At 37.4% G+C, this 26,717-nt stretch overlaps 2 protein-coding genes across 3 annotated transcripts in view; both read left to right on the forward strand.

Moving 5' to 3' along the window:
* The window catches only part of LOC145502054 (proprotein convertase subtilisin/kexin type 4-like), a 297,387-nt gene continuing 270,670 nt past the window's right edge, over positions 1–26,717 (forward strand). Inside the window, exons 1-3 of the mRNA XM_081481351.1 lie at positions 1–704; positions 3,048–3,152; positions 3,343–3,432. Coding sequence (XP_081337477.1) covers positions 444–704; positions 3,048–3,152; positions 3,343–3,432 — 456 coding nt within the window. The 5' untranslated portion in view covers positions 1–443. The remainder of the gene's footprint in view (positions 705–3,047; positions 3,153–3,342; positions 3,433–26,717) is intronic.
* On the forward strand, positions 10,033–16,584 carry LOC145502390 (proprotein convertase subtilisin/kexin type 6-like). 2 transcript variants are annotated; one of them, XM_081481709.1, is made up of 8 exons: positions 10,033–11,023; positions 11,171–11,358; positions 12,061–12,276; positions 12,759–12,859; positions 13,364–13,597; positions 13,965–14,257; positions 14,621–14,791; positions 15,815–16,584. In XM_081481709.1, exons 2-8 carry the CDS (start codon positions 11,251–11,253, stop codon positions 16,168–16,170), a joined length of 1,479 nt encoding a protein of 492 aa, XP_081337835.1. In that variant the 5' UTR covers positions 10,033–11,023; positions 11,171–11,250; the 3' UTR covers positions 16,171–16,584. The 2 variants fall into 2 exon arrangements, with proteins under 2 accessions (XP_081337835.1, XP_081337836.1); XM_081481710.1 differs by lacking the exon at positions 10,033–11,023 and having other exon boundaries at positions 11,161–11,358.

Genomic DNA, 26,717 nt, shown 5'->3' on the forward strand with positions numbered 1-26,717 from the left:
TTGGATTTTATCACTTGTCAACGAATCATCTTGTACATTTTAGCGAAGCTAATTCACGGTGAATTCTTGTTATTTTCAAGAATTTTAATTATTACAACATACAGCCATTTTTACTTTCTAAATGCAATACCCAGCAATAAGTATTCTGGTGACGTTCTTCGGTCAACAGGCTGAATTACGTGTTCGGAACAGGGGTAAGCTCACTCAGTTTCCGCATATTTTATTCAAACGAAGTGGGGAGGGGTGGGGAGATCTTTCATACCGCTCAGAAAAAATAAATTTATTTAATAAAGGGCAATAATAAAGTTCGAAAGAATACTGTAGATCTGCAGTACGATGCGATCTTTTGAAGCTAGGTCAGACACTAATGAAAAAAAAAAAAAAACATGCCAAACTGAGGTAACAAACAAGGGTCGCTCCACCTACACCTAGTCGTGAAGAAAATGCATGCCAGGTCACTCAGCACAACTACAGCGAAAACAGCTCAGCAGGAAGTGTCAGGAAGTGTTAATTCAACACTTGCTTGTAAGATGGAGAACGCGGGCAAGGCAGGACTTTTGTGCTCTATTGTCCTACTGTTCTTCAGTGGAAATCAAATTTTTGCCACGGACATTTACACTAATATTTGGGCCGTGAAGGTTTATGGTGGTGTGCAAGACGCCAAGAAGTTAGCCGTCAAACATGGCTTGTCCTATGAAAGACACGTAAGTTAACTCAGTACACTTTAGCTTTTCGTCTCTGACTCTCGGATCCATTGAGGAAGTAAAAAACGGGACCTCTCGGCATTTCACTAATGCAACATAGTACGACTGGATTCTCACAAATCGCTTGTGTATGTGGTTTAAATTAAACTATAAATTCCGCCTTACTAATTATGAACGTTCTATTTTAGTCCATCGAGTTATGTAAGCTTTAAAGTTTACATTGTTTTTGCTTTTTTTTTTCCTAAAAACGCCCCGATCTTACAGCCAAAGATTGTTTCTACACCTCCAATACACCTCCATTTTCGCAGGAGACCCGTTGAATTAGAGCGTAGTATTTTCGGCAGGTTTCTTTCACAGGTCACAGGTCGCAAGTGACAGGTCACAGGTCACAGGTCACCAAAAGTGTGCCAAAACGTCATAAAACAGATGTATACAAGTGTGTGCCAAGTGTAACTATAACAGCTCTTTTCTGAAAAAAAAAAAAAGAAAAGAAAACGCATAAGGGAAATCAGCTGTAGCACTGAAATAAAAAGAAAATTGATTCAAAGAAAGCCGAGACTTGTTTCTGTTGAAAACAGACAATCTTTGTAGCCTTTCATTATAATATGAAAACGAAAGAGGCTTACACTGATCTGTGAATTATGCATTTACTTACCCTCGCCTAGGGTGTCTCTAGGTCGGCCTTAGCCAACTTAAAAGCCTTGGAAATGGCATTAGCCATATTCCAGGCAGTGTTGCAAATCCTTCTTGCATGGCAGCTAACATAGCTGTTGAGGGTCCTTCACAAAGGAGAAACACCAATCTTGACGCCACTCTCCACGACAAAGTAGACTTCAATGGAATTTCCAGAAAATATCCATACCATACCACAGGCGGCATCTTGGATTTGCGAGGGAGAATGGGGTTTCCTGGACTGGAATTCTGAAGGCATGGGAGGGTAACGCAGTTTGGAATTCCAAACAAATTTGGGGGTTTCAGCTCTGAATTTTCAGAGGGGGAAGATGACGAATGCTTCGCTCTAAATCGGTGATCTGATGACCTTTCCAGCTTATATATCATCAAGCACAAACCAACTGTGGAAGAAGGATAAAGATCGATTAGACAGGTGTTAGCAATCATGCAGAAAAGTGAGTGTATGAATGGTGCGGCAAGCTCCACATCAAAGAGGCCTTACAGTTGATTGATGAATAAAATGCAAAACAGGCCTGTGTTTCTTTCCAATCTAAAATTGTCCATCGACGATCTTGTTACGTGAAAAAAACTTGCACCAGTCTCCCTTTTCCAAATGGAAATGCCAGACAGATTTGCAGGGTTCATTACTAGTGGTCAGCAATTACTCAATGAATGCAATTTTCAATATGGCAGGTGATGGCACATCATGAACTTTACTTTTGTCTTCCGCTGGTATCAATATGATCTACTTTCCTGAAAATACGAAGGCAATGAACTAGAAACAAAAAGTTTTGTTCAGTGGTAAGCAACATATAGATAACACTTAGAAGGGAAAGCTACGTTGTACTTTATTAAACGTTAAACAAACTTGAGTTGCTTGTTCGCTTGACCAAAAATTGTGAGCAGAATTTTCTTGGAGGGGAAAAAAGTGCATTTCCTGTTCGGTGGAAATTTTAGACAGTTAAACCGGAATTCCAAAGGGTATGAAAAAAAAAAAAAAATCGGAAATTCCGAAGGGGAGGAGGGGTTAACAATTTTGGAATTTGGAGGGCATGGGAGGGGGGGGGGGGGTTGAGCATTTTGGAATTTCCTATGGCAAGGGGGGTCAAAATATTCATGCCGCCCATGGTAAGGAATGGAAATTTTCTGGAATCACCCAATGTCCTTGGCAGCTATTGCTGCTTTCCTTTTTCTATCTAGATGTTTTCTTCCTCTGACTGGTATCCGTGTCTTTGTCAGGAATTCTATCGTGCTTTAGAGCAAATTATTGCTGAAAATGTTCACTAGACATAAAAGACTTCTGTTCGCTCGAAAAGGTGGCAACACACTGAGTTTGCGCAGGCACAATGCTATCTCATGTAAGACCTCAATGCGGTGAGGGAATAGAATTCTGAATATACAAATATACATAATTTGGCATAATTTGATCATTTTGATGCCAGTTTCAAACCCATATTTTGATTTAATAGGCCACCTTATAACTTCAAGGGAAAAAAAGAAATGACTAAAAATGTTTGAATTATCATTTGGAGATGTAGATTTTGGATTGAAAGGTCCACTCACATCTTCTGAAATTAAACAACTTACATGCAATTATATTTATGAGTGTTTATTAGGAAGCAGAATGAATATATTAAGTACAAAACTAAATTTGATTGATTTATTTCTTAGCTCTTGGAGGACTATTACACTTTTAAAAGTCCTGAGATACATCATCGAGCAGAAAAGAAATCTGAGTCACTTGAGATTGACAGTAAGCTGGATTTGGATCACAAGGTTAGAATTTCATGAAGTTTTGTTTGATTTTGTATGTAGATACTATCCAAAAATTATAAATTTCATTTATTGTATCTCAGTAAAGTCAAGAGTAATAGTTGGCAGTGATAAGCCCAAAATGTTTTAGACCAAGGGCACTCAATCAAATTCTAATTTACAGTTTATGTCCTAATAGTTTCTCTTTTAATAGGTTGAATGGTTTATGCAGCAGAAGAAAAAAGAATATCAACTACTGTCTACAGTTATCAGAGACCCTTTACTTAAGGAACAGTGGTATATTGTGAGTTGCCCATTTTATCTGCTTTCAAAGAGTAGTTTGACATACATTACTTACTGATGACCATTGCCTAATGTTAACTTGCAAATGTATGTACATACGTACATTGTAACATTATACTTCTAGTTGCTTTGTAAATAGTAATTAATATTGGATTTCTGCTTACTCTAAACACAACATTGATGGTGACACCCATAATTGTGATATGTTTTTATCTTGGAAAATTAAACATTTCAATTGGTATGGATATCAATGGACACTCACTCCTGACCATCACCTCTTCGCTTCCTGTTCTGAAGACATTTCAAACATCCACTGACAATTGTATAGAGCCTTATTAGAGAGGTACAAACTAGGTGTTCAAAACGACTTTGCAGTTGTAAAGGGAATAGACCTCATGGTTCTTCTTAGATAATTTGATTGTAAGGGAAAGTCTTTTTTTTTTTCTTCACAAACCCATGAGACACTAGTCACAGGTAATTTAGGGCACGACAAAGGCTGCTAACATATTTTGAGTTCAAAAATGATAAAAGAAGAAGTCATATATCAAATTATTAAAAGTTCCAGATGATTGTTTAAACTTGCAAGAAACAGAAAGGCAAATACACTTCTTCAGGTAAATGGTTTCTTGACAATAAATGAATGTGATAAAAATGACAACAGTAAAAAAGAAAGGAAAAAGAACCTTAAGATTATTGCTCTCCACAGAATGCGAACCTGAAACCTCCTGCATGTGAGGAAATTGACTAACCAACTGTGCCACATCTGCAACACCATTCATGATGGGAAGAATATTCGTGTTAATTAATGTGTAGTGAAATGCTAGGTTAAATTTACACAGCATGCCCATGTGAGTTCTGAGTACGTACAGTTGAGCTGAAGTTCGAATGAGTTGATGACTGGCTCTAATCCTGTAAGTGAGCCATTTGCCGAGCTTGTACAAGTGGAGATGACGCAATTTAACCTTGATTAAAATTTTTTGGATGAAAAATGGAGAGGAGAATTGAGAGAATTTGAACATTGCATTTTGCTAGATACAGTAAGTTAAATATATGGTTGCTGTAAATTTATACATGTACAAGTATGGCCATGGTAAAATGATATGCCTTTCTTTGGTTGAACAAATGGTTGATGAAGAGAAGAAAAGACATTGCACATGGTTGCAAGTTTTGCAGTCACTGATATTACCTCGGAAAGAGAAGAAAAAAATAATATTTATAATTTATAAAGTAAACAAGAAATCATTCACAGTACAACACATAGGCATTTTATAATTACCTGGTAACCCAACCAAGTACTAACTCTGCCAAACACGTCTTAACTATGTTGATATGAAGAGACATGCTGCTGTTCTTGTGGTATTAATAGTGATTCCATGCTGAGCATAGAAAGACAAAACAAATTTCAAAGCCCACACCTAGAATTGACCCCAGAGCCTACAATGTTGTCATCAATGCCTTTATAACTGAAGAACAGTTTTAGATCTCATCAAAGATATTGTATTTATACTAATTTGTAACCTTACATACCTACCTACCTACCTACCTACCTACCTACCTACCTAACTACCTACATACATACATACATAGATTTTATTTTGTTTTCAAATTATTTTATTTTCATTTTTAACCTTATATTTGTTGAGTGAAACAATGGAATTCGGCTAATTAAGCTAAAGAGAATGCAGCTGTCAGTAATAAGTTTTGGCACCGAAATATTATTGAAGAACACAAAATATATAATTTTAGTATACACCACACAAGTGAATAGTGCTTTTCGCACGCTCTGATTGGTTAACTTAGAGGTGATTAGCAAGTACTATTCACCTCCAAGCAGCCGGCGTGAGAGATTTTAAAATTTCCGACCGCTTGTTACACATAAAATAACGTTTTGGTCAGCTAATTATTTAGCTTGTGTGGTCTATACTAAAACAATTATTGACCCTCAGTGTCGGTGAAAGTGATGGATATTTACCTCCACTTCGGTGAATAATTGTTAAATATAACTTAGAGAAGGAAAACCTAAAATACAGGGATTTTAATATTTGGTCACGCATCTGGCCAGTACTACGCTTACCCTAATAGCTGTAGTGATTAGGTAAGAAGCCGTATTTTCCTTGTGATAACATCTTGAACAAGGATGGCTTCATGAATGTTAATCTACAGCACCACAATTCTCCTTATGTATCTGTTACTGTTACATTTTGTACTATTTCTTGACAAGGCCAGTGCGCATTAGCTTCATTCTTCACCTCTCTGGCTCAATATATATGATAATTGTATGAATTTTATAAGATGTTATAGGTCAAAATTAAATTCAGGTTAAAATGAAATTCCTTTCTTTGTCTCATAACCCAAATTATTCATGGATCATGATTAATTAGGGTTAGAAGACAATATAGGAAATTGAGAATCAAACTAGGTTAAAATCATTTTAACCTGAATTTCATTTTTACCTGTATTACTGTGTGACCTTATGCATTAAAAACCCAGTTCAGTGGCATCAAAACTGCCAGTGCTTACTGATCCATTTTCCAAGTTGAGTGGTTCATAGCCACTTTAAGTTCCTAACAAGAAAGTTCAGTAGTGCAACAACTAAATTTGTTCAGCCAATCACATGCAGGGTGAGTCTTCAACAAAAAGGTCTGGTTAATTTTAGCTGCGAGCAGTAATTAAAATATAGAGTTTTAAAAATAATTTTACACCCTGTATTCATTATAGCGGAATGAAATGCGAAGAAAATACATGTATATAAAACAGCTCTGAACTGTTCAGTGACTAATAACTTTGAACCTGAGTGCAGACAAAGCAACTCAGCACCCAGCAGCTTTGAAAAATAATTTGTTTTTGTCCTAGTGACAAATATCAAAAGCAATACAAAAGGAGAGGACTATAGGACTACAGCTGCTGTATTAGTATGCAATGCTTTGTTTGGTCAACTGTTTTAATTTACTCAAGCTACATCTTGTATATAGACACTATTAAATGATTTATAAATCTCTCTTATTTATGTTAAATCTTTCCTTGAATCTCATTTTAGGAGAGACCTAAATATCCAACATCACTTCAGTTTGGCCGACGTACACAGGGGACGAATTCTAGTGGCAGTACTTGATGATGGAGTTAATGGGAATCATCCTGAACTATCATCTAATTATGTACTGATTTCGAATTGTTGAGTTTCCTTTCACTCTTTACATTAACACTGGGGGTGGTGAATGGCAAAATCTGAGGCTTATGGAAGACCCTTCTTTAACATCTACATGAGACTGAGACTTTCAACAAGTTTGTAAAATCTGGGCCTAATAATATGCTTTACAGAAAATAGCAAATGGGAGACTTGTTAGCTAATTGACTAATACAGTGATTATGGCAAACTTGGTCATTAAGTGGTAATTTGGTATTTATTAATCTAGATTCTTTTGAACCAGTTAGAATGACAGTCGTGAACAGTACGGGTGATTGTGAGTTCTAGCAATCGAAGAGCTGTGTGCATATCAATCTGCCTTATGTTGAATTTTAGGCCTTTTTTTCTTTTTCCTGGGTCTGATCTGAAATAGCAAAATCAACATTGTTTCAGGGAGAAGGGGGCAAGGGAGGAGGGGGAGGGAGAGAAATGTTTTCACCGAGATGCTCAGAAATGAAATTTTACTGCCGAGTGTCCGATTACTTTTGTTGCCCATTATGGCTCTGATCTGCCTCTTTGGTATGGGTCGCACTTGGGAAAAGTTTTCATCTTTGTCGGCTAAAAAACCACAAAAATTTGAAACCGCAACCGGAAAGGAAAACTTTTAGACAGAAACGGAGGGTCGAACTAGTGGGAGATAATTGTCAGTACCAAATTTCAAATCTGTTTGCTTGGCGATGTCATCCTAAGCTTTGCGGGCTTCACTGCTGTTGATGCGATCGAAATTCTCGGCCCACTGGTTGATTAGCATTTTCTCTTTGTTATCTGACCATCTTTCATAAGATTGTTTTCCAGTATCAGCGGGTTCATGATCAGGAGACGATTGGGAAGACGAAGACGACGACGCTTGTGAAGCACTTGCCTGCATGGACCTCTCCGGTACAGTGTTTTCCTGCGCAATGCTCGCATGTGAAGTGCTCGGCTGCGTTCCCCTCCCAGTCATATCATGTTAGACAGGAACATACTGCGGGTATTCCATGCTATCGCCGTAAAAACCTTGAAAACCTTGAAGTTGTGCCGAATTATAATAATAGCCTCGTTCGTTCATGATGAAAGACCGCAAACTAGAACTGAACTTCCCGTGCATATCGTTTTTCATGTTACGCTGACAAGCGTTGACAGTTACCGTTGTGATTCCCATTGTTTGGCTCGACTTTTCGAAAATCTGCCTGCCCCACCCAAGCACTACGGCGTCTTTGATGTTTTGCCGATTCGCAAAGTTTTGCTAAAGCGAAAAACCTGCGGTCGCACTAGGCAAAGGCGCGCGGTGGCAGATTTCCACCGCAAAGTAAACAAATTCTGGCAAAGATTTCCAAAGTGCGACCCAATCTCAGCAACTGGGCTACAAATTATATTTTAAACATTCACCCGGACTTTTTCCACTCATTTACACATTTTTTGGAAGAAAATCTGCCTGGGTCTAGAGAGCTTTCTCTCAAGCAAAGATGGCTGTGTCTTATACCAATATGATTCATGTACATGTACATGAAATAATGGTGCTTCTGTTTATAGTGTTCAAAGTCAAAATCAAATCCCTCATAATCTTAGCTGTCTTCTCGTAAGTTAAAGGAAAATAGGAAACAGAGCAGCGAACCTGAGAAACATATTTATTTTAAAAATATTTCTTCTCTTCTAGGTTGCGTCTGCAAGTTATGATTATGTAGAAAATAATCCAGTACCAGTTCCGAGTGGAGGAACAGTGTCAGGGTATGTTTTTTACCTTATTAATTTTTGGTTTGGTTTTTGTTTAAGATCTACCTTCAGAATAATTGGATCAAATTTCAGTACTGCTCAATTAATATACAATTGGAGAGAGGCCTGAGGGTGGGGGGAGGGCTGCTACTTCCCAAAAATTTGGGTGAGGGTGGGTTGCCTGCTTCCCGAAACCCTTACCCTATTTATGACCAAAATCTGTGATATTCCTCACCCTATTTATGACCTGACCCAAAATTTGGTACCTTATTTATGATGCAATCCTTAAATCAATACCCTGTTTCAGGCCTGCTTAATATAATTTAGTTTCCTAGTTCAGACCAATGTTAAATTAATTTGAAGTTTACAGCAATTATTGCTGTAAACGTCTAATCTTAAAAGCATACTGTCTTAGAGTGCAAAAAAACACAGTACCCTATTTATGACCAAAATGGCAAAAATCAATACCCTATTTTATGATCAAAACACCTGAAAAACCATACCCTTTGGGGCCACACATATACCTACTGTATACCAGTGTACCCCCCTTCCAGGGGGATGCTTATTTGAGAACAGATGCACTTTTTTGGCACCATCTCTTTTGAAGTGTTTATATACGCAAACTGTAAACTGTAGCATGGTTAAATTTTCTCAACATAGGGATTGAATTTACTGTTAAATGAACAAGACAAGTCTTTCCTAACCCAACATCAAACTAACCTTGATACACATAAACATTGAAAGATGGGAGCTAGCATATTGTTAAGTGCACTTGCATGTATCGACAGCAAGCTTTTATTAGTAGAATAGGGGTGTTGCTAAAAGAAATGACAATTAGGACTGAGTGGAATCCAATTTGATCTGTAAATCAAATGCATGATTAGCAAAGTTGGACAACCCTTCAGGGGCAGTTCAGAACAAATTGGATGACACCCAGTCCTGTTACTAAATTTGCTCTGGACAGAAATTGTGTACAATTTCACCGGAAGTAAGGCTGTGTTTTCTAGCCTGTGGATGAATGTTCATAAGTTCTGAAATATAGAACGCTACAAATGCATGGGTGCAAGTGCAAGTCACATAACTGTTGGATTCATGGTTGTGATATACAGTTAAAGGGTGTTTTTCAATTGAGTGTCGCAAAACCAAAACCAAGTCAATTACTAACCAAGTAGACTATACGCACCGAATCTTAAGCCATTATTAATAGTAAAACCAAATTCAAAACCAAAATATTTGCCTTATTACTTTCGACACTCAATTGTATACTGATCTATTCTAATTCATGAACAAATAACTGAAGAAAGTTAGCATTTTTCATTTCCTTCTCGCTTCCTGCCCTCTTAAGAGTGCCACTTCCTGCCCTTTTTCTTTCATATCAATCTGCCCCCTATTCTCCTGAGCTCCTGCCCCAACCCCCTGTCCACACCAATAAATTGTGAATGATGTAAAAAAAATTAAAGAAAGAAATACATGTACATCAGAAAAAGCAATTAGCCTTAGTTTACTGTGAGTCTTGGTTTAGAAAATACAAGGTTAAATTTGTTAGTTGTGTCTTATTTATTCACGGAATAATAAAATGTAGCTCTTCATGATAATGATTCTAAGTTGTTGATGATCCTAGACATGGCAACAAGTGTGCTGGGGTTATAGCTGGAGCAGCTAATAACAACTTGTGTGGTGTGGGATTGGCATACAATGCAGGTAAGTGAGCTGGTCAAGATTAATAGCTTGCAAAATGCTGAATAACTGCCCCTATCTTGATACTGGTACATTGGTAAATGATGTAGGATTTAGACGGTTTTTTCAGGTTTTTTGCCCCATGAAAGCCATCTTCAAAGGTAGTTCCCTTAGGAAACCAAGCGTATAAATTTACACTCTGTTCAAAGCATATATACGATCTATTCTAACTATTTATTAATATTAAACTAATTTTAAGTCTATTTTATAGAAAAGCTATTTGGCCAGAACTCATTGCAGGTCATACACTGTAGTCTATTTAATTCTATATTTTTAAAACTCTTTTTCAATACATTTAATTACAATTCTGTTTAAAACAATAAAATAGATTAGAACTTGGATTTAGTAAAAATATAGTTTGGAGGATTCAATCAGCCTGTTCTGTCTGTTCTCTGAAAAAGATTACCCTAAAAGAATTTCTTTATTGGACGTAGAGGAAAATAGAATCGACATGGTGGAATTTACAATCCATTTTTGCAGTTTTGAGTGACTGTTTTTTGTTCGCATTGTATCTAAAAAGACAGCTCGTATTCGAAATACATCTACTTGTAAATGCGTTCTTCTAAGGCAGAGAGGAGATAGAATTGTTTTAGTTTTATTGGAATTTGAGTTTTGCAGTCTAGTATATCACTGGATTCTATTTGGTTCCTACATGAAGCAAAAGAGAATTTACTACCAGGCGGATCTGTTTTAAAAGACATTTGAAGCAGTAGTTGTTAAAGTCCCATGAAACTTAATAGCAGTTTAGGGTCGTCACAAAGTTTTGGAGTTGGCAACTTTATTGTTGAAGTAAGTAGTTGATTTTGCCTTTCCTGCTAAAGACTGAGACAGTCACATATACCGTAATAGATCAAAGTAACCGGCCAAGATCACGAAGTAATTGACGATTTGTGCTGGAAGTGGGCTGGTTTTGATGACCCTGAGCAGGGAACCAATTTTCGTGGACCATAAAGCTGCTGCAAAAAAAGCCTTGAAAGTAGTAAGAAAATCTCGTTCTCTGTTAAATACTCTCCGTTAATAAAAAAAAAAAAAAAAAAAAAGAGAGAGAGAATAGATGTGAGGCATGCCTTTAATGAAGAGGCTAAGAGCAAAAGTAATTGCAAACTTTCAATCTCCCATACCTCAGGAGTTCGACTTTTCGATGACGATATTGGTGTCAGGTCAACAGATGCTACAGAGTCAGCTGCCCTGCTTCACAAAATCGAAATGGTTGATATTTACTCAAACAGCTGGGGACCAGGGGATAGGGGCTGGAAGCTGGTTGCAGGTCCTGGAGTGCTGGCCAATCAAGCTTTAAAAAATGGGGCTAAAAAGGTACAGTTTGAGTATAAGTTTAACATACTTTTGTACTAAGAGTAATGTAATCATTATTGATATTAAAAAAATTAACACAAAGCCATTTAGCTGAGAGAAGCCACCGGCCTGCTGGCAAATAACACTGAACAGAGATTAATGGAGGATGATAGATTTTGCCTAGATGGAACAAAGAGGATTGGTGTTGATAGGTTTTATTTCTGTCAGCAAAAAAAGAGAAAAAAAACAAAAAGAAAAGGACCTTTTCCATATAGGGAGGGGGGCTAGGGAGGCGTCGTCATGGTTTCATGATTAGTGTGCTCGCCACCTGATCATGCGGTCGAGTTTGAGTTTTGGCCGAGAACACTGTGTTCTGTTCCTTGGTAAGACACTTTACCCTCATAGTGCCTCTCTCCACCCAGGTGTATACATGTAAATGAGTAGCGCTGAACTTAATGCTGGGGGTAACCCTGCAATGGACTAGCATCCCATCCAGGGGGGAGTAGAAATACTCCTAGTCACTTATGCTACAGAAACCGGGATTTGCACCAGCCTGATGGGCCACTTAGCTTGTATTCAGACTTAATCTTACTTTATATGAAGCGCCATAAGCAAGAACGTTCTACCAGTCTCTCAGAAAATTAAGCGGCAACAACAAAAGGAAAAGGAGACATAACCACTAACAACAAAGGAAACAAAACATTTTTTTTCCCTTTCTTTCAGGGTAGAAGGGGCTTGGGTGCTATTCATGTCTTTGCAGCTGGAAATGGCGGCGTTTTTCAAGACAGTTGTGCCTATAACGGTTATGTTAATATTATTTACACTATCGCAATCACCGGATTAAACAAAGATGGTTCGAATCCAACCTATGCTGAAGACTGCCCTGGAATCATGGCCACAACTTACAGCAGAGACACATGGAAAGGATACGGAAAAGTTGTGAGTGAAACAGCTGTCAGCTTGTGAAAGGTTTTACAGTTCCTCCCTTATCCCACAAGGCTTCTTTGCTTTTTCCCAAGAAGAAAGGGCCAGTAACCTTCTCTTTGGGGGCTGTCAAAACTAGTAAACTTTTTTTTATTAAGAGTACACTCTGAGCACAGCACTCTCTTCATTCCACTGTATATATCGGTATTGGTTGTTTGGTCTGGATATTTTGCCCTTTTATGAAACCCAATAATGACCAACAAGGTCTCCTTTTACGAACTTAAACTGTAAAGTGTTAAGCTGTGTACAATGAGAGCTGCGAGGTCTAAGCTTGAAATTGAATTTTAAAACATTGGAGGGATATTTTAGTCTGGACCCCATGCAATTGTGGTGCCTTTGTGAAACCAGTTATCAGTTAATTAAAGTGGTTGTAAATAAAGAATAAGTGCGTTGAGTTAATCTCTTTCTCTCGTTTGCCTATTTTTCCGTTCATGCAGATAACCGCTGATAAACAGTCTGGATGTGTAGACAATTTTGGAGGAACGTCCACAGCGGCAGCGATGGCTTCAGGTCTCATTGCTCTGACACTTGAAGCAAAGTAATTGACGATTTTATTTCTGAGTTTCAGTGGAAACATTGCTGTGTGGAGGGTGCCATGATGGTAGAACGTAACTTTCTGCTTCGCGTCCCCTTTCCTATCGACCCCACTTGCCTCCCTCCCCTCGCAGTTAAATGGCCATTATTGTGCCGTAGGAAAATAAATCAAATTTTGTGTCAGCCCTCGCTGTAAGCGACCCTAACATTCTATACCTTTAAGAGTGATCAGTTCCAAACCGTCCTTAGTTTTAGCTCTGACAACATCATGCACTTGTAGAACGTGTTTGATACAACTGACTTAATAGCAGAAAAAAATTGAATCACATTTCTTTCTGAATCGCAAACAAGGGAAGACTCCTCTAGAATATCATTGACCGTCACTGATGCTTACTACGTTTACTACGTTTTGGTAAGTTGATATTTTCTAGTGTGAAGTTATGTTAAAGCAGAATTATTAATCTATTTTGTGTGATAATCGTTAAACCACTATTTTTTTGTCTTACAGTCCTGACTTAACATGGCGAGACGTGCAACACGTGATAGCCAGAAGCGCGAGACCCGCGCCAGGGGGAGTCCCACTAGGGAATGGAGAATGGGTAAGGAACAAAGCTGGCTTAGCCTTCAGCAAGAGTTATGGCTTTGGACTTATGGATGCGGGCATGATGGTGCACTTGGCCAAACACTGGAGAACAGTTCCGCAGCAACGAAGATGCGAGTTTAAAGGTCATGATGAAAACAGGTTTGACTCAGTTTGTGGTTTGTGTTAAAAGTTTGTTGATGTGATTGAAGATTTCCGGTGATATATATATATATATATATATATATATATATATATATATATATATGTATATATATATATGTATATATGTATGTATATATATATATATATGTATATATATGTATATATATATGTATATATATATGTATATATATGTATATATATGTATATATATGTATATATATGTATATATATGTATATATATGTATATATATGTATATATATATGTATATATATATATAAATATAAAATGAAGCAGTTGTGACATAAAGCCTGCTACTATATGTATAAAATATTAATAACGATGCTTCCCTTCTTTCAATTACAGACCAATCCCTTCTGAGGTGTCGGTAACGTTCGCTAGCTGTGCGATAAAATTTCTGGAACATGTTCAGGTCAAGGTAAATCTTGATTTCACGCGCCGAGGAGATCTGGAGCTGGAGCTGGAGGCTCCTAGTGGTACAAAATCACCACTGACTAATCGGCGACATCTTGACAACTTCACTGGATTTAAAAATCTTACAAACTGGGTTATCGCTACCCTTTTTCATTGGGGAGAGAATCCCGAGGGACAATGGAAGGTGAAAATTAGAAATTTGGATAGAAGGTACCAAACTAAGGGTAAGTACAGATCGGTGACTTTCATCTCGAAATATTCCTTTAGTGTTAAATTGTACAGTAACTGAATAGTGTAAAAATGTTTTTGTTTTATTTTGTTTTGTTTTGTTTTGTTTTGTTTTGTTCTTAGTGCACAGTGCTTTCTACTTGTAACGAAAGCATTTTGGACCACGCCTGATTGTCTTCCTTTTATGTTCCACCTCAGAAACCTCAAGTTACCTGATCATAAAAATGCGGGTTAAATCTTCATTCATGTACATTAGTCGTTTGGTTCATTAGTTAAACTGATTGCAGCCTTTTGAATCACATAGTGCCTTATGAAAGAGGACTTAAAACTAATGCTTGCGCTGTGTTTCTTCATTCTAGGTACACTTTATAGCTGGTCGTTAATTTTGTATGGAACGTCTGAGGATCCCCTTTTAAAGAACCGTTATGCCCCAAATAATTCCGGAAGCTTCACATTTCCAACATATGCAACAACATCATATCCTACAAAAGAACCTGCTACAATCTCGCCGCGACCAACTTCTAAACCTGGTAGGCGAAACTTGTCGGTTCGTCTTTTGTTTTTGTCGCCAAACACGAGTTAATTGGGGACACTATTTAAAAAATGATTTCATTTTTACGGAGAATGCTGTTAAAGACTGGATAAAAAAGTTCCATAGAAGACTATTCATTCTTATAATATAAAGTAAGCACCACAGACAGCTAACCGATATGGTACAGACCATCCACTAATTCGCACATAGTGGACAATTAATGCACTTGTTAATTAGAAGCTAAGCGATGTTTACTTTCCTTAATTACGAAAAATTAGTTAAGTTACAGCTATGGACTAATTCTGTTGGAAAATGCGCAAAAACGTGAAATCATAACTACAGTACCTACAGGATAAGAGTCAGCACCCCTATTCCCCCTTTCAATGGTTGAAAATTGTAAAATGCAAAGTTGTGTTAGATGAAAGTGTTATGCCAACATTGTACAGTGGTGGGGAGGGGCAAAATGCGTATAGGATGACGTTTACTAACCCTTGTGACTAAGCTTGTAGCTTTTCGGGACATCTTGATCTGTTTTGATAAATCAGAATAAGTTTCCTGAAATACCGTCAAAGTGACAGTGACTGGATAGTGTTCAGGAGTTTGTCCACTTGCTCAAAGGTTACAACCATTTTGTATGGCATCACAATCGGCACCACAGAAAAACACTGTTGATGTTTTTATACTCTTTTTGTGTGCTTGAAGGACAAAGCTTTTTGATTCTTGCGGTCCTTTTGAACATACGGTATCTTTATCAGTGCGTGAGATAAAATGCTATTAAGCAAACACGCGTACGGTAATTTTACATGTATTTGCATCGACGGCATACGCGCACGTGCTGAAAAGTATCGGACTGAATTCTGACAGCAAGTTTCTTTAATTCGTCTGCTTTATAAACTTACAAATGTGGAACAACTATACTCATTGCTTAGTACTGCCCCCGTGACCTTTCAAGAGCAACAATTTCATGGACACGAGGTTTTTCAACATTTTTTAATGAAATTCCAATCTGTTTCTTCCATAGGTCTCCAGAAGGAAATCCTGATCCTCCTTATTACTGTTGGCGTTCTTGTCCTAGCAGCTGTGAGTTTTCTTTGTCTTTCCAGTCGTCTGTGTCCTGGGTGTGTTCCTGTGTGTTGTATGCTGTGTCTTGGTGTGTTATCTCGCCTACTGGACCGTGTGCTCCCGTCTCTCTCTGAGCTGTGCCGATGGTGCCATGCTGACCTGAAGACGATCCACAGCGGGATAAACCAGACGCAAACAGAACTGGAGGAAAAGGAAGAGAAAGAGAAATGCGACGACCTTGCTAAATACCCCAGACCTGTCCGCTCTGGCTCATCTGTATATTCGCGGGATACCAGTAAAGGGTATATGGTTTAGAGCGTTATTTAACGACGTTGGCTTGAAAATCTGCTAATGCATATTTTGTTTGTTTGTTTTTTGTTTTCAAACTTTAACTGCCATCATGTAATGAGTAGGTCACCGAGTTCATTCCAGGGCTATATCGTATGGAAAAATACCGATATTAAAAAAAAATAACGCAAGAAACTCGTCATGATCTCTAAGGATTTTAGTTCTGTTGCGTCATCCAAATGTTGCGATCCTTTTTCAAAAAACTTAACCACTGAAGAAGCATTTAAAGCCTTTGCACAGAGAGAGCTTAAAACACGGTAGAACGAGTGTCAAAGATCGTTAAATCCACGCAAAATGCGGTAACCAATAGCACTGTTGTTCAGTTTTATTGCCTAACGCGCATGCTCAATACATGAAGTGTGCGGGATTGTGCGTTATTTGCGTGCGCAGTAATCATGCGCACCAACAATCAGCGCGAACGTCCTTAATAAAAAGAGACAGGAACGTCACTAAAGCCCAGGAAAAGAAAAAATACCGCCATTGTATTTATTAAAAACAGGAAACAGAAAACAGAATTTATTGAATTAATGCTCGAGGGGATTTAAACGTTTTCAGATATATGAGCAGTTTGAGTTTGATTGTTTGAACAATTGACAAGTTTTGTTTTGTTAATTAATATATATTGTAGGAGCGTTAACGGAAAAAGAACCAGAACTTGGTAAATTAATCTCCAAAGGGGTTGAAACGTTTTCGGATATATATGTACATTTTCATTTTGATTGTTTGAATACTTGACATGTTTTGTGTTTAGAACTTGGTTTCAGAAGAAAATAGCATTAAACATGATATTGTAGGAGCGATAAGGCCTTAGTAATTTAGTAATATTGTTCCTACAAGTTTCATAGCTATGGAATGTGCATGTTGAGTAAGGCTTATAAGATTGGTATAAAGTTTGTAGACAGTCATTGATCGGTCGTAGTACGTTCCTATCCGACAATTGTTAGATTAGTAAATCATCTTTATGGCTTTCCTTGTATGATTTTCATTCCTATTATTGCTTTTATTTCTTTTTTTTTTTTCTTTTTAGTCCGTGTGCCATTAAGTTGTAACGAATAAATTAATTAGTTATTGTAAGTTCACACAAGACGAACGAGCGGTCAAATTTCGGCTAATCAGAATGGGCTCACCTTTAAAAGCTATTCACATGAAAACAAGCAATGATATCATAAAGAGTTATACTCATTTTCTCGTGGTTTTCCATCAAATAACACCAGATTTCGACCTTGGACCCTCACTCCTCTCCAGAGACACTTAGCGAGGTAGTTTTTAAGAATTCATCTGGGACCTCCATGGCCACCAGGTGCCCAACAAATTCTTAGTTGCTCGGAAATTTCTATCGATCTATTGTTTTGTTTGTGTGTTTTTGTTTGTTTTTGTTTTGTTTTGTTGTTTTGTTTTGTTTTGTTTTGTTTGTTTGTTTGTTTGTTTGTTTTTTTTTTGCAGTAGGAATGTCTTAACTGCACCATGATCTAGCAACTTTTCTGGTTAACGCTTGTCGACTAGCAGACACGTGACCCAGACTTACGTCATGTGGTGCCAGTGGGGACGAGTCTACACCCGTTTAGTAGGGAGAGGAATGGATGTGGCTTCAGAGGGCTTAGGGAATAGCAATTAGCTTTGGATCCAAGGTCGTATCTAAACCTTCAGTGAGGAGCGGGAGGAATTCACACGGGTAAACAAAATTCAAGAAGCAAGCGAGTACATGCAATCTTCGTGAGATACCCGCATTCCAGCTTAGAGTAAGGTTAATGACGGTGAGTGGCCAGGAGTTTCCCAAACAGCGAGAAAACGGCTGGGAAACAGATAACTCAAAGAGCAGATCCGTTGAGTGCCCTTAACAAGTAGAAAATGTTAAAGCTAGGCAGGGTTCGATTTTTAGTAATAGATTACGTTTTCATTTCCAAGCTCGCGCGCTAAATGGCAGCCAAATGGCGGTCCGAGAGAATTGTAGCGTGATGACTTTGGGTTTAGGGTTAGGGTGTGCCATATTGGTACCCTTCCGAAGGAGACCAACATTGCGTGTCCATACAATCCTCTGTAAATATGGGTGAAAAATGGCTCTGAATAACGCATGTATGAAAAACGGTGGTTGTTCAAATATCAGACATTTATCAAATCTTGGAGTCCTGATTGAACATATTGAATGGTCACCGTTTTTTTCTTGCCAATGGCACGACAGTAAAAACCAGCAAAAGCGTGAAAGTGTCAAGCTCTGGTTTTCGTCCTCTTTGACAATGAAACGCTCCACGGTAAAAAAGCAAACAAGACTCTTTGAGATATCAACCGAGATGAAAATCATTGGTCCTCCATATTTTTTATCCATTAACTTGCTTGCCGCCAGTTTAAAAAGATGAACTTTAGCGGTGTACAGATGGACTTCCGCTAACTGACGGCTCTCTTTGAAAAGTGAACAGTTAGAAATGGTCCCAACCACATACAAACACTGTATTTTAAACCTTTCATGAGCAGACACCTGTCTTAAGCGGATAGTTTTCCTGGTGGAGAGGCCGTGTCTGCTTACGGGGAGGTTCGACTGGATTGACTTTAGCGGGTCGTGTTGGGAGGGATTCTGGACACCGCTTCTGTGCGCCGTAATCACCTCGATTTTCCTCTCCAAATTCATGTGACGAAGGGGCGTTATGGTTTGACAGCGCCTACCCTTAAAAGAAAGAGGCGAGCTGAATATTAAATTCCCAAAATCTCGACTCCTTATGACTGCAAAAACGTTATCGATTGGACAAGGAAACGGGCTCCTTCGTCGGGCGCTATGATGAACAGGTGAACCATGTAAAGATCGGGAACATGAACATATATTCCAAAAACCTTCCCTACAGACATGTTTCCGCCATCCAAACTCATGATGGTATATAGAAGAGAATGTAGCTAAATAAATATAGATAAATTCGGTTGAAATAGGGAAATTTTCACATCGCAGACGTTAAAAGTACATTAAAACTTGTCTGTAGTGATCCGTACTGGGATTTTGCTTTGTTTAGCATGTTGAGGAAGACTTTTTTATCTCAGAACTTCTTGTGACTGGAAGACTGTGTCGTGAACCCGAAGGACGATATCATTGCTTCTGAACCATTATTATCGTCTTAATCTTAACCAACTCGAACTCTCTAAAGGTGTCAGTTAGGTGCTAAGACATGATCTACGCTGCCATGTTTGTTTTAGATGCTGCGACTAAGAAAATTTGCTTTCTTGGACTCCCTAAAATACAGTAATAGCCCACGTATAAGAGCGCCGGCTGATGGCGAAGGCTGGTAAAGTACAGTTATGAAATCCTGGAAACTCTAAGAATGGCAGACCTAGGATGTAATTAATAACTTTGAGATCGCGCTGTTTGAATAAACCGGCCCGGAGTTGCGTCATTTTCCAGAATTCGATGACAAAAAAAAAAAAAAAACTACCATATTATAAAGCAGCTTTACATACACACATACGTTTCTTGAAGCTCTCTCATAGGGGCTTTTCAGCCACAATGTAAAAGAAATTATAAATAAATTATATTACAAGAGTATACAAGAATTGACAAGGACAACAATAGAATCAAATAAATAAAACTAGAAAATTTTATGTCTGAATTTATGAAAACAGTGTTAAAGAAATCAAGCGTTTTTTTTTTCCTCTCCAAAGTGGACGTTATACAAACTAAAAGGAGTGTCAGTCTCCTCCACTCTTTTATCTTCCTTTTCTTGCTCTCCTCTCTCTATTTTCTTCTTTCTTTCTTTCTTCCTTCCTTTCTTTCTTTTTTCAACGCTCGGAGTGATTTTAAGGCCTTTTGGAGATGTGAAATCAAAATGCATATGGCTGTTTTGGCGCAAAATCTCCGGACTTTCACATGAAACCTTTCACCCGTTTATCAGGGAATTTTGAAAGGTCTGCATGTGTGGAAATGCGTTTTGTATGGTACAAGCGCCTAAAGAAAAATTATAGATTCCACAACCTCTTTTTGACTCTTTGGAATAAAAACGCTGGGTGGAAGAAATACAAACGTTTGCCACCTGAGAATTTGAATCAAAGAAAACAGCGATGACAACAAGCTCGAAATAATTTATTCGCTTTCATTTGCATAACAACTCGTAGAGAACTATCATATCGTTTGATATTGTAACATAACATATAATGCTGTTTCAATCTGTAGTGATCCTAATATCTCTTAACGTAGCGACGAAAGAAATCTTAGCCCACCGAAGAAAACTATTTTGACTCCCACGGGAAATCTGTTTGTTTCTTTTTTTCTTTTTTTTTTTTTTTTTTTAACCCAGCAACAGGAGCAATTCTGGCCTAGCTGCGATACAATTCGGAGGGTAGCTAAAATATGTTGAATCCAGAAACGAAAACAACTCCAAGAATAGCCATTAGCGAAGGAAATCAATTTAAGTACTTTACCACAACAAAGTAGTTACCAACAATGCACAAGAAGATTATTCGGAGCGCAGATAAAACAACTCTAACATTAAGTGTAACGATCATCCTAGAAAATAACTCAACAAAACAACAGCTTGGAACGAAGTGATCAGCGACAGGAATAGTGTTTAGTAGCGGTACAGTGAAAAAATAGCTCGCAGCGAAGCGACCAGTGAGAGAAATAACTTGAAATCCAACCAAAAGAGCTCGAAGTTGGACGACCAGTGGCAGAAATAATTTTGAATACAACAACAAATACCTTGGAGAGTAGCGCTCAGCGAGAGAATGAATGCCTGCACAGCGACTAAACAACTAGAAGCATGGCGATCATGGAAATGTAGCAACAGAACTACTCGTGTATGCTTTGTGACAGCTGACACATTTAGGCCCGGGGCAAACGCCGTACTTCACATGAGCCGAACCCAATGACAGTTTGGGCCGACTCAAATAATTAAAAGAACGCCTGTTTGAGTCAAACGTCGAACTTAATTCAGTCGAACCGATCTGCTACACCAAATAAATAACAAAAGCGGTCTCTTGTTCGGTGGTTTTTCAAGGTAAAGTCAAAATGGCGCCTTTAGACCTTTGATTATGCGTTTGGTTCGACTCATGTGAAGATCACCGTTTGACCCAAAGGCGGTCTTCAGGCGTTATTCACGGCTGGCCAGGCGTGAAGAACGCCTCAGCCGCTCCAAATAAAATCAGTGGAACTTAATTGGGTCTAGCCTGCGTACTTCACATGAGCCTAATTGGTTGAATTGGGTTCAGCTCATGTGAAGTACGGCGTTTGACCCGGGCCTTAGTTTTTAAATTGATAATTTTCTCAATGCTTTTTACAAACATTCGGGTAGTTTACTCAAGGTGACAAAATGTGTAAACACATCAATATTCACTATTTCAGTTTTTTGACCGTTCTTCCTTTTGATCTATATAATCATAATAACGAATACTCTTAAAAACTATATAAACGATAGCTTCCATTTGGCGCTCCATTTGGTAACAAGACTTATCTACCTTTAAGCAGGTTATACTGACGAGGTTCTCCAAAGCAAATAAACACTAAGTGGTCATTTATTTCCATTCTCTTACAACTAGTTATGAATTTGTTAAGAAAAGCTCGCCTGAGATGTATATTGTTCATATTTTCTTCTACGATGGTCTGTCAATTAATCAGATATAATTGAGCTCGTCAACGCAAAGAGAAAGTACGTGACTATTTGCATTTCTGTTACAGTATATTCCTCTTGGCAATTTTGTTAAATAAGAAGAAGGTATCTATATCGTCGATTAAATTAATCAAATTTACATACGTGGTTTTTGAACTCGAGGGAAGATTTCTAAGTATTCCTGGCAGCAGTTTTCCAAGAGATGATGTAAATGCTGACCCGAGGCAGATGGCAAAAAACAAAAAACAAAAAACAAAACAAAAAACAAAAACAAAAAAAAAAACACAAAAAACAAAAAAAACAAAACAAAACAAAAACACTTCAAATGGAAATGTAATGAATAGGTGGAAAAATGTCCTACACGTGTTCTTTAGAAATAACTTCCACCTCTTATTTAGACGAAAAACATTTTAAATATCTCTTACACCTAAATCCGGTATAAACACAGTTCTTTTTTTCACGATTGGTATATAAGCTTACCCACCCTGGCCTTCTCCAAAATTCTCTGATAAATTAGGCTAAGTGTAAGGTATAGTCACTGTAGTAACAGGTGGCGGGTTTCTGTCCGTTGCGCTAGCTTCAGTTGGTCGGTAAATGTTTCGTCTAATACAGCCAGCGTTTTAGTTCTTGACGTTTCCACTGTTACTGTACTTTGGATTCGTGGTTACAAAATAATTTTGGACCTAGAGTAGATTATTTTAAATCAAGAGTAAAAGCTTTGGATCCTCTTTACAACGTGAGATCCAAATTAAAAACTATGGATTGGACAGAAAACAACCATAAAGATGATGAATTGGTCTACACAGCAAGAATATTTTTGTTTTCTTTTTTTGGAATTTGGTTAATGGGCCACTGTCGACAATATCACTTGGAGAGATGTACCCTCAAGTAAAGATGTGACTATCCTTATGACAAAAATATGAGATGTACGTTTATTGAACATTTATTATTATTATTACTATTATTATTATTATTGTTATTGTTATTGTTATTGTTATTGTTATTGTTATTGTTATTGTTATTGTTATTGTTATTGTTATTGTTATTGTTATTGTTATTGTTATTGTTATTGTTATTGTTATTGTTATTGTTATTGTTATTGTTATTGTTATTGTTATTGTTATTGTTATTGTTATTGTTATTGTTATTGTTATTGTTATTGTTATTGTTATTGTTATTGTTATTGTTATTGTTATTGTTATTGTTATTGTTATTGTTATTGTTATTGTTATTGTTATTGTTATTGTTATTGTTATTGTTATTGTTATTGTTGTTATTGTTATTGTTATTGTTACTGTTATTGTCATCGTCATCGTCATCGTCATCGTCATCGTCATCGTCATCGTCATCGTCATCGTCATCGTCATCGTCATCATCATCATCATTATTATTATTAACCAAAGTTGCCAACTTGAGTTAAAGTCGCTTTAAGTTATTTCCCTGTATGTTCAATAAACCAAACCAGATCTGTAGCACTGAGGCCGGCTGATATTTCATCATAAAATACAATAAATAAAGCGCTAAGTTGAAGTTTACTTTAGTTCTTGCATATAAACACGATTTTTACTGATTGAAACAAGATGTTATATCAACGGCAATTTGGAATAACAGAGACCAGTTACTGTGCGGTTTTTTTTCTTTTTCTTTCTTTTTTTTTTTTTAGCCGCCGCTCTTCACTTAATGTTTTCCACGTTCACCATAAGATCTAAACTGATTTACAGCAGATTAACTTTTTGATGGTGTCCTTGGCTGCTTGTCGCACAGCTCTGATCCTCCAACAGTATAAAATCGGGTTAAGAGACGATTTTAAGTAAGTAAGAGTTGCTGTAACGTCCAAAATTATTTCAAATTTCTTTCCAGGCATTCGGCCATATGTTCTGAGCATTACCACAACGATAAACGGGATATAGCAGATAACTAATGCCAACTGCAACCATAATACGCTGGAAACTGACTTCTTATAACGTGCTATATTCAGAGGCACTTGCCTTCCGTTAGGTTGCCCTTGTGGGACTGTGCGCACTTGAAGTTGATGTTGCCGGAGCTTGCGATAAATCTTCGTGTACGACAAGACAGAAGTTGATACAGAAATTATTATAAGAACGAAGGCTACAGTAAATGCAATTCTGCTTTTCCAAAAGAACATCGATCCACATGATAAACCAATTAACCAAAAACAAATGATAAATGCACGAACTCGTGGTAACGTTGCAACATGTCTGTATCTCAGTCCAGACAACAGGGCTTGAAGTCTGTCCAGGCTTATGGCGCTGGATGTGAAGACCGATACGCCATACAAAGTAAAACTTATAGCTTGATGTAGCCGGTGTAAGTTGGAAGTGTTTTTCCAGTACGTCCCGGTAGTAAACAAACGGAGAACGGCCCCAAGTGGTTGAATAATAACTCCAACGCAAAGATCAGTTACTGCCAAGCATCGAAACAGAAGTTTTGTCGGTGGATGAAGGGAAGTCTCTTTATGAAGAGACACAAGGATCAGAGCATTGCCTACTGATGCAAAGATGGACAGAAATATGTTCAAGGCTGCAAGAAAATCAAATACACTCATTAGCCTGTTATTATGCTTGTTTGGTTTGTCCCTTGTAAGGTTAGCGTCTGTTGTAAAGTCCGTAGGGTCGCGTACGTCTAAACCAACTTTTTGTTGAGCGAGGAGAGAATGTTTTGCTTGGCGGAGGGAATCCGAGAGGAAATATGAGATGGGGTCTAGCAGCTGGTATTTGCAGAACTAAAAGGTGACTCTAATCTACGGCTTTGCATTTTTACAGTGCTGTCTTATTCAAACAATACTGACGTTCACCTAGCATAATTATCAAAACATCTCCTGGAAAGGAGGGCGAGGATAATGACCTCTCAGTGGCTAAGGATTAGTACCCCAGAGAGAGGATTAGACCCGCTCTGCAGCCCGGTTCTTGTTTCTTTTAATGTTTGTGGTTACTGCTTAAAGATTATTATCTGCGGAGGCAATGGTACACCCTTTAGATATTTAGTAAAATGTAAAAGAAAAACACTTTGAGTATAATGGTATATGCTGGTCCATCCGAGAAAGATTGTATTACTGATTAACACATGGCGGAATTTAATTTTTTTTTTTTCTCCCCCTCTCCCCCACGATATACAACTTCCAAGGATTTCATTACCACTAGTATTATCAACTATAAGAAGTAATTGAAGCGGAAAGGAAAATAATCCAATTTGGCAGCAACAAAAGAGTACGTGATTATCTTTACTGAAGAATAAAATATTTGCTTTTTCGAACCAAACACTGGAATATTCAAATTCCGTCTAAATGTCAATTATAATTCATCAGGCTGTGAATAGATGTCATACCGCACATTTCAAGGATCGAGTGTAACAAGTACAAAATATTACACGGCAAGAGCGAAAATGATAAATGAAATCGTGTCTTGTATTTAACATCCCAAACTTTTTAAATCCAGTATTACCTATTGCTTTTTGCCTCGCGATAACATAGTGATTGATAAGGAACAGAACACAAGAATAATTTACATCAGTTATTGCATTGGATCATTTTTTTTTTTCTTGTTATATCCGAAATAATGAAGTATGACGTGAGTTTTCCAATCTGAATCGGAGAGCTGATATTAACACTGCAGTACATCCCTAATATATGAATTTTATCTACAACTCTAAAAACAAAGACCACCGTATTGTGGCACGAAACACAACCGAAACATGTTTATGCTCTACTATATTTACATCATCTTAGTCAATCCTGCTCATTTACAGAGCGGACTGACCTCGAAAGTAATTGCAAGGTATTTCAAGGGAAAGGTAAGTTTAGAAATCCGATATTCTCAGTTACTGCGTGCAGTTTGACGCAAGAATGCAAGGGAAAAAGAAACAAAACTATAAATTCTCTCTTTGTCACTTACTAGATATCAATAGGTACTTCTCTTCACTGAAAAAAAAAAAAAAGGGAAAGAAAAAAAAAGCACAAGAAAAAGGCAAACGCGAAAATATATCTCATTTTCCTATTAGGAGTTTTCGTAAAGGTCCTAACAAAAATTGTCAAAGTACAAAACATCGTCTGTCGAGCTCATATTTGTTTCATGTCAGTTTTGCCTAATACTTTAATAATACTTTACATTTCCCTTCATACGGAAATATCGCCTACGGAAAAATATAAAATGAATAAATGGAATAAAATAAACAAAACAAGACAGGCCATTAAAGGAAGCCGTATAATGTTTACACAGGTTGTCACCTCCACTTCCGTGGTTTAAGTCGAAGAGGAAGTTTATCATTCTTATCTTCCTCATATTAAATGATCGTCCTTACGATTTTTACAAATTTACAATTCCAGTTAAAGAACTACATGTGAAATAGCTTCAAGGTATATCTTTTTTTCATTTGTGTTCTTTTTGTTTTGTTTATAAACAAAAAACTAATTAATTCATTTGACGTCATAGGACGTCAGTACCAACAAAAACGGTATCATCTTCTAGAGCAAGCTCAGGGCCATCTAACTGATGTAAATTTATTTCGCTTTGCCTTAACAGAACAAAAAACGAAGAGGAGGGAAGGGATTCAATTCTCCCCTTTGTACTACGGTGGGGGTATGAGTTAGCTTGTATGTCCGTATTTCATCATAACATATAATAAATGAAGCGCTAAGTTGAAGTTTACTTTAGTCCTTGCATAGCAACACGATGTTTTACTGATTGAAACAAGGTGTAATATCAACGGCAATTTAGTATGACAGAGAGCAGTTACTGTGCGTTGAGTAATCATGAATAACCCCCTGTTACTACAATTAATTTTAAGATTAAAATTAATCTCCACTTTTTTTTTTTTTTTTTTTCGAATGACGAAGAGCAACATTTCTTAAGGAAGATTATAAGTTACATGCCCTTTGAATTACCAGGTGAATTTAAAAAGTTAAAATATAAAATTTGC

Source organism: Orbicella franksi, chromosome 11, assembly GCF_964199315.1.
Source record: "Orbicella franksi chromosome 11, jaOrbFran1.1, whole genome shotgun sequence".
Lineage (NCBI taxonomy): Eukaryota > Metazoa > Cnidaria > Anthozoa > Scleractinia > Merulinidae > Orbicella > Orbicella franksi.

What these genes read in the sequence shown, in the direction of transcription:
- LOC145502390 (XM_081481709.1), top strand. Translation starts at nt 11,251, where the DNA reads ATGGTTGATATTTACTCAAACAGCTGGGGACCAGGGGATAGGGGCTGG. An exon ending in GGAAAGGATACGGAAAAGTT is followed by an intron (nt 12,277 to 12,758) that starts GTGAGTGAAACA and finishes CCGTTCATGCAG; the next exon opens with ATAACCGCTGATAAACAGTC. An exon ending in GCGACCAACTTCTAAACCTG is followed by an intron (nt 14,792 to 15,814) that starts GTAGGCGAAACT and finishes TTTCTTCCATAG; the next exon opens with GTCTCCAGAAGGAAATCCTG.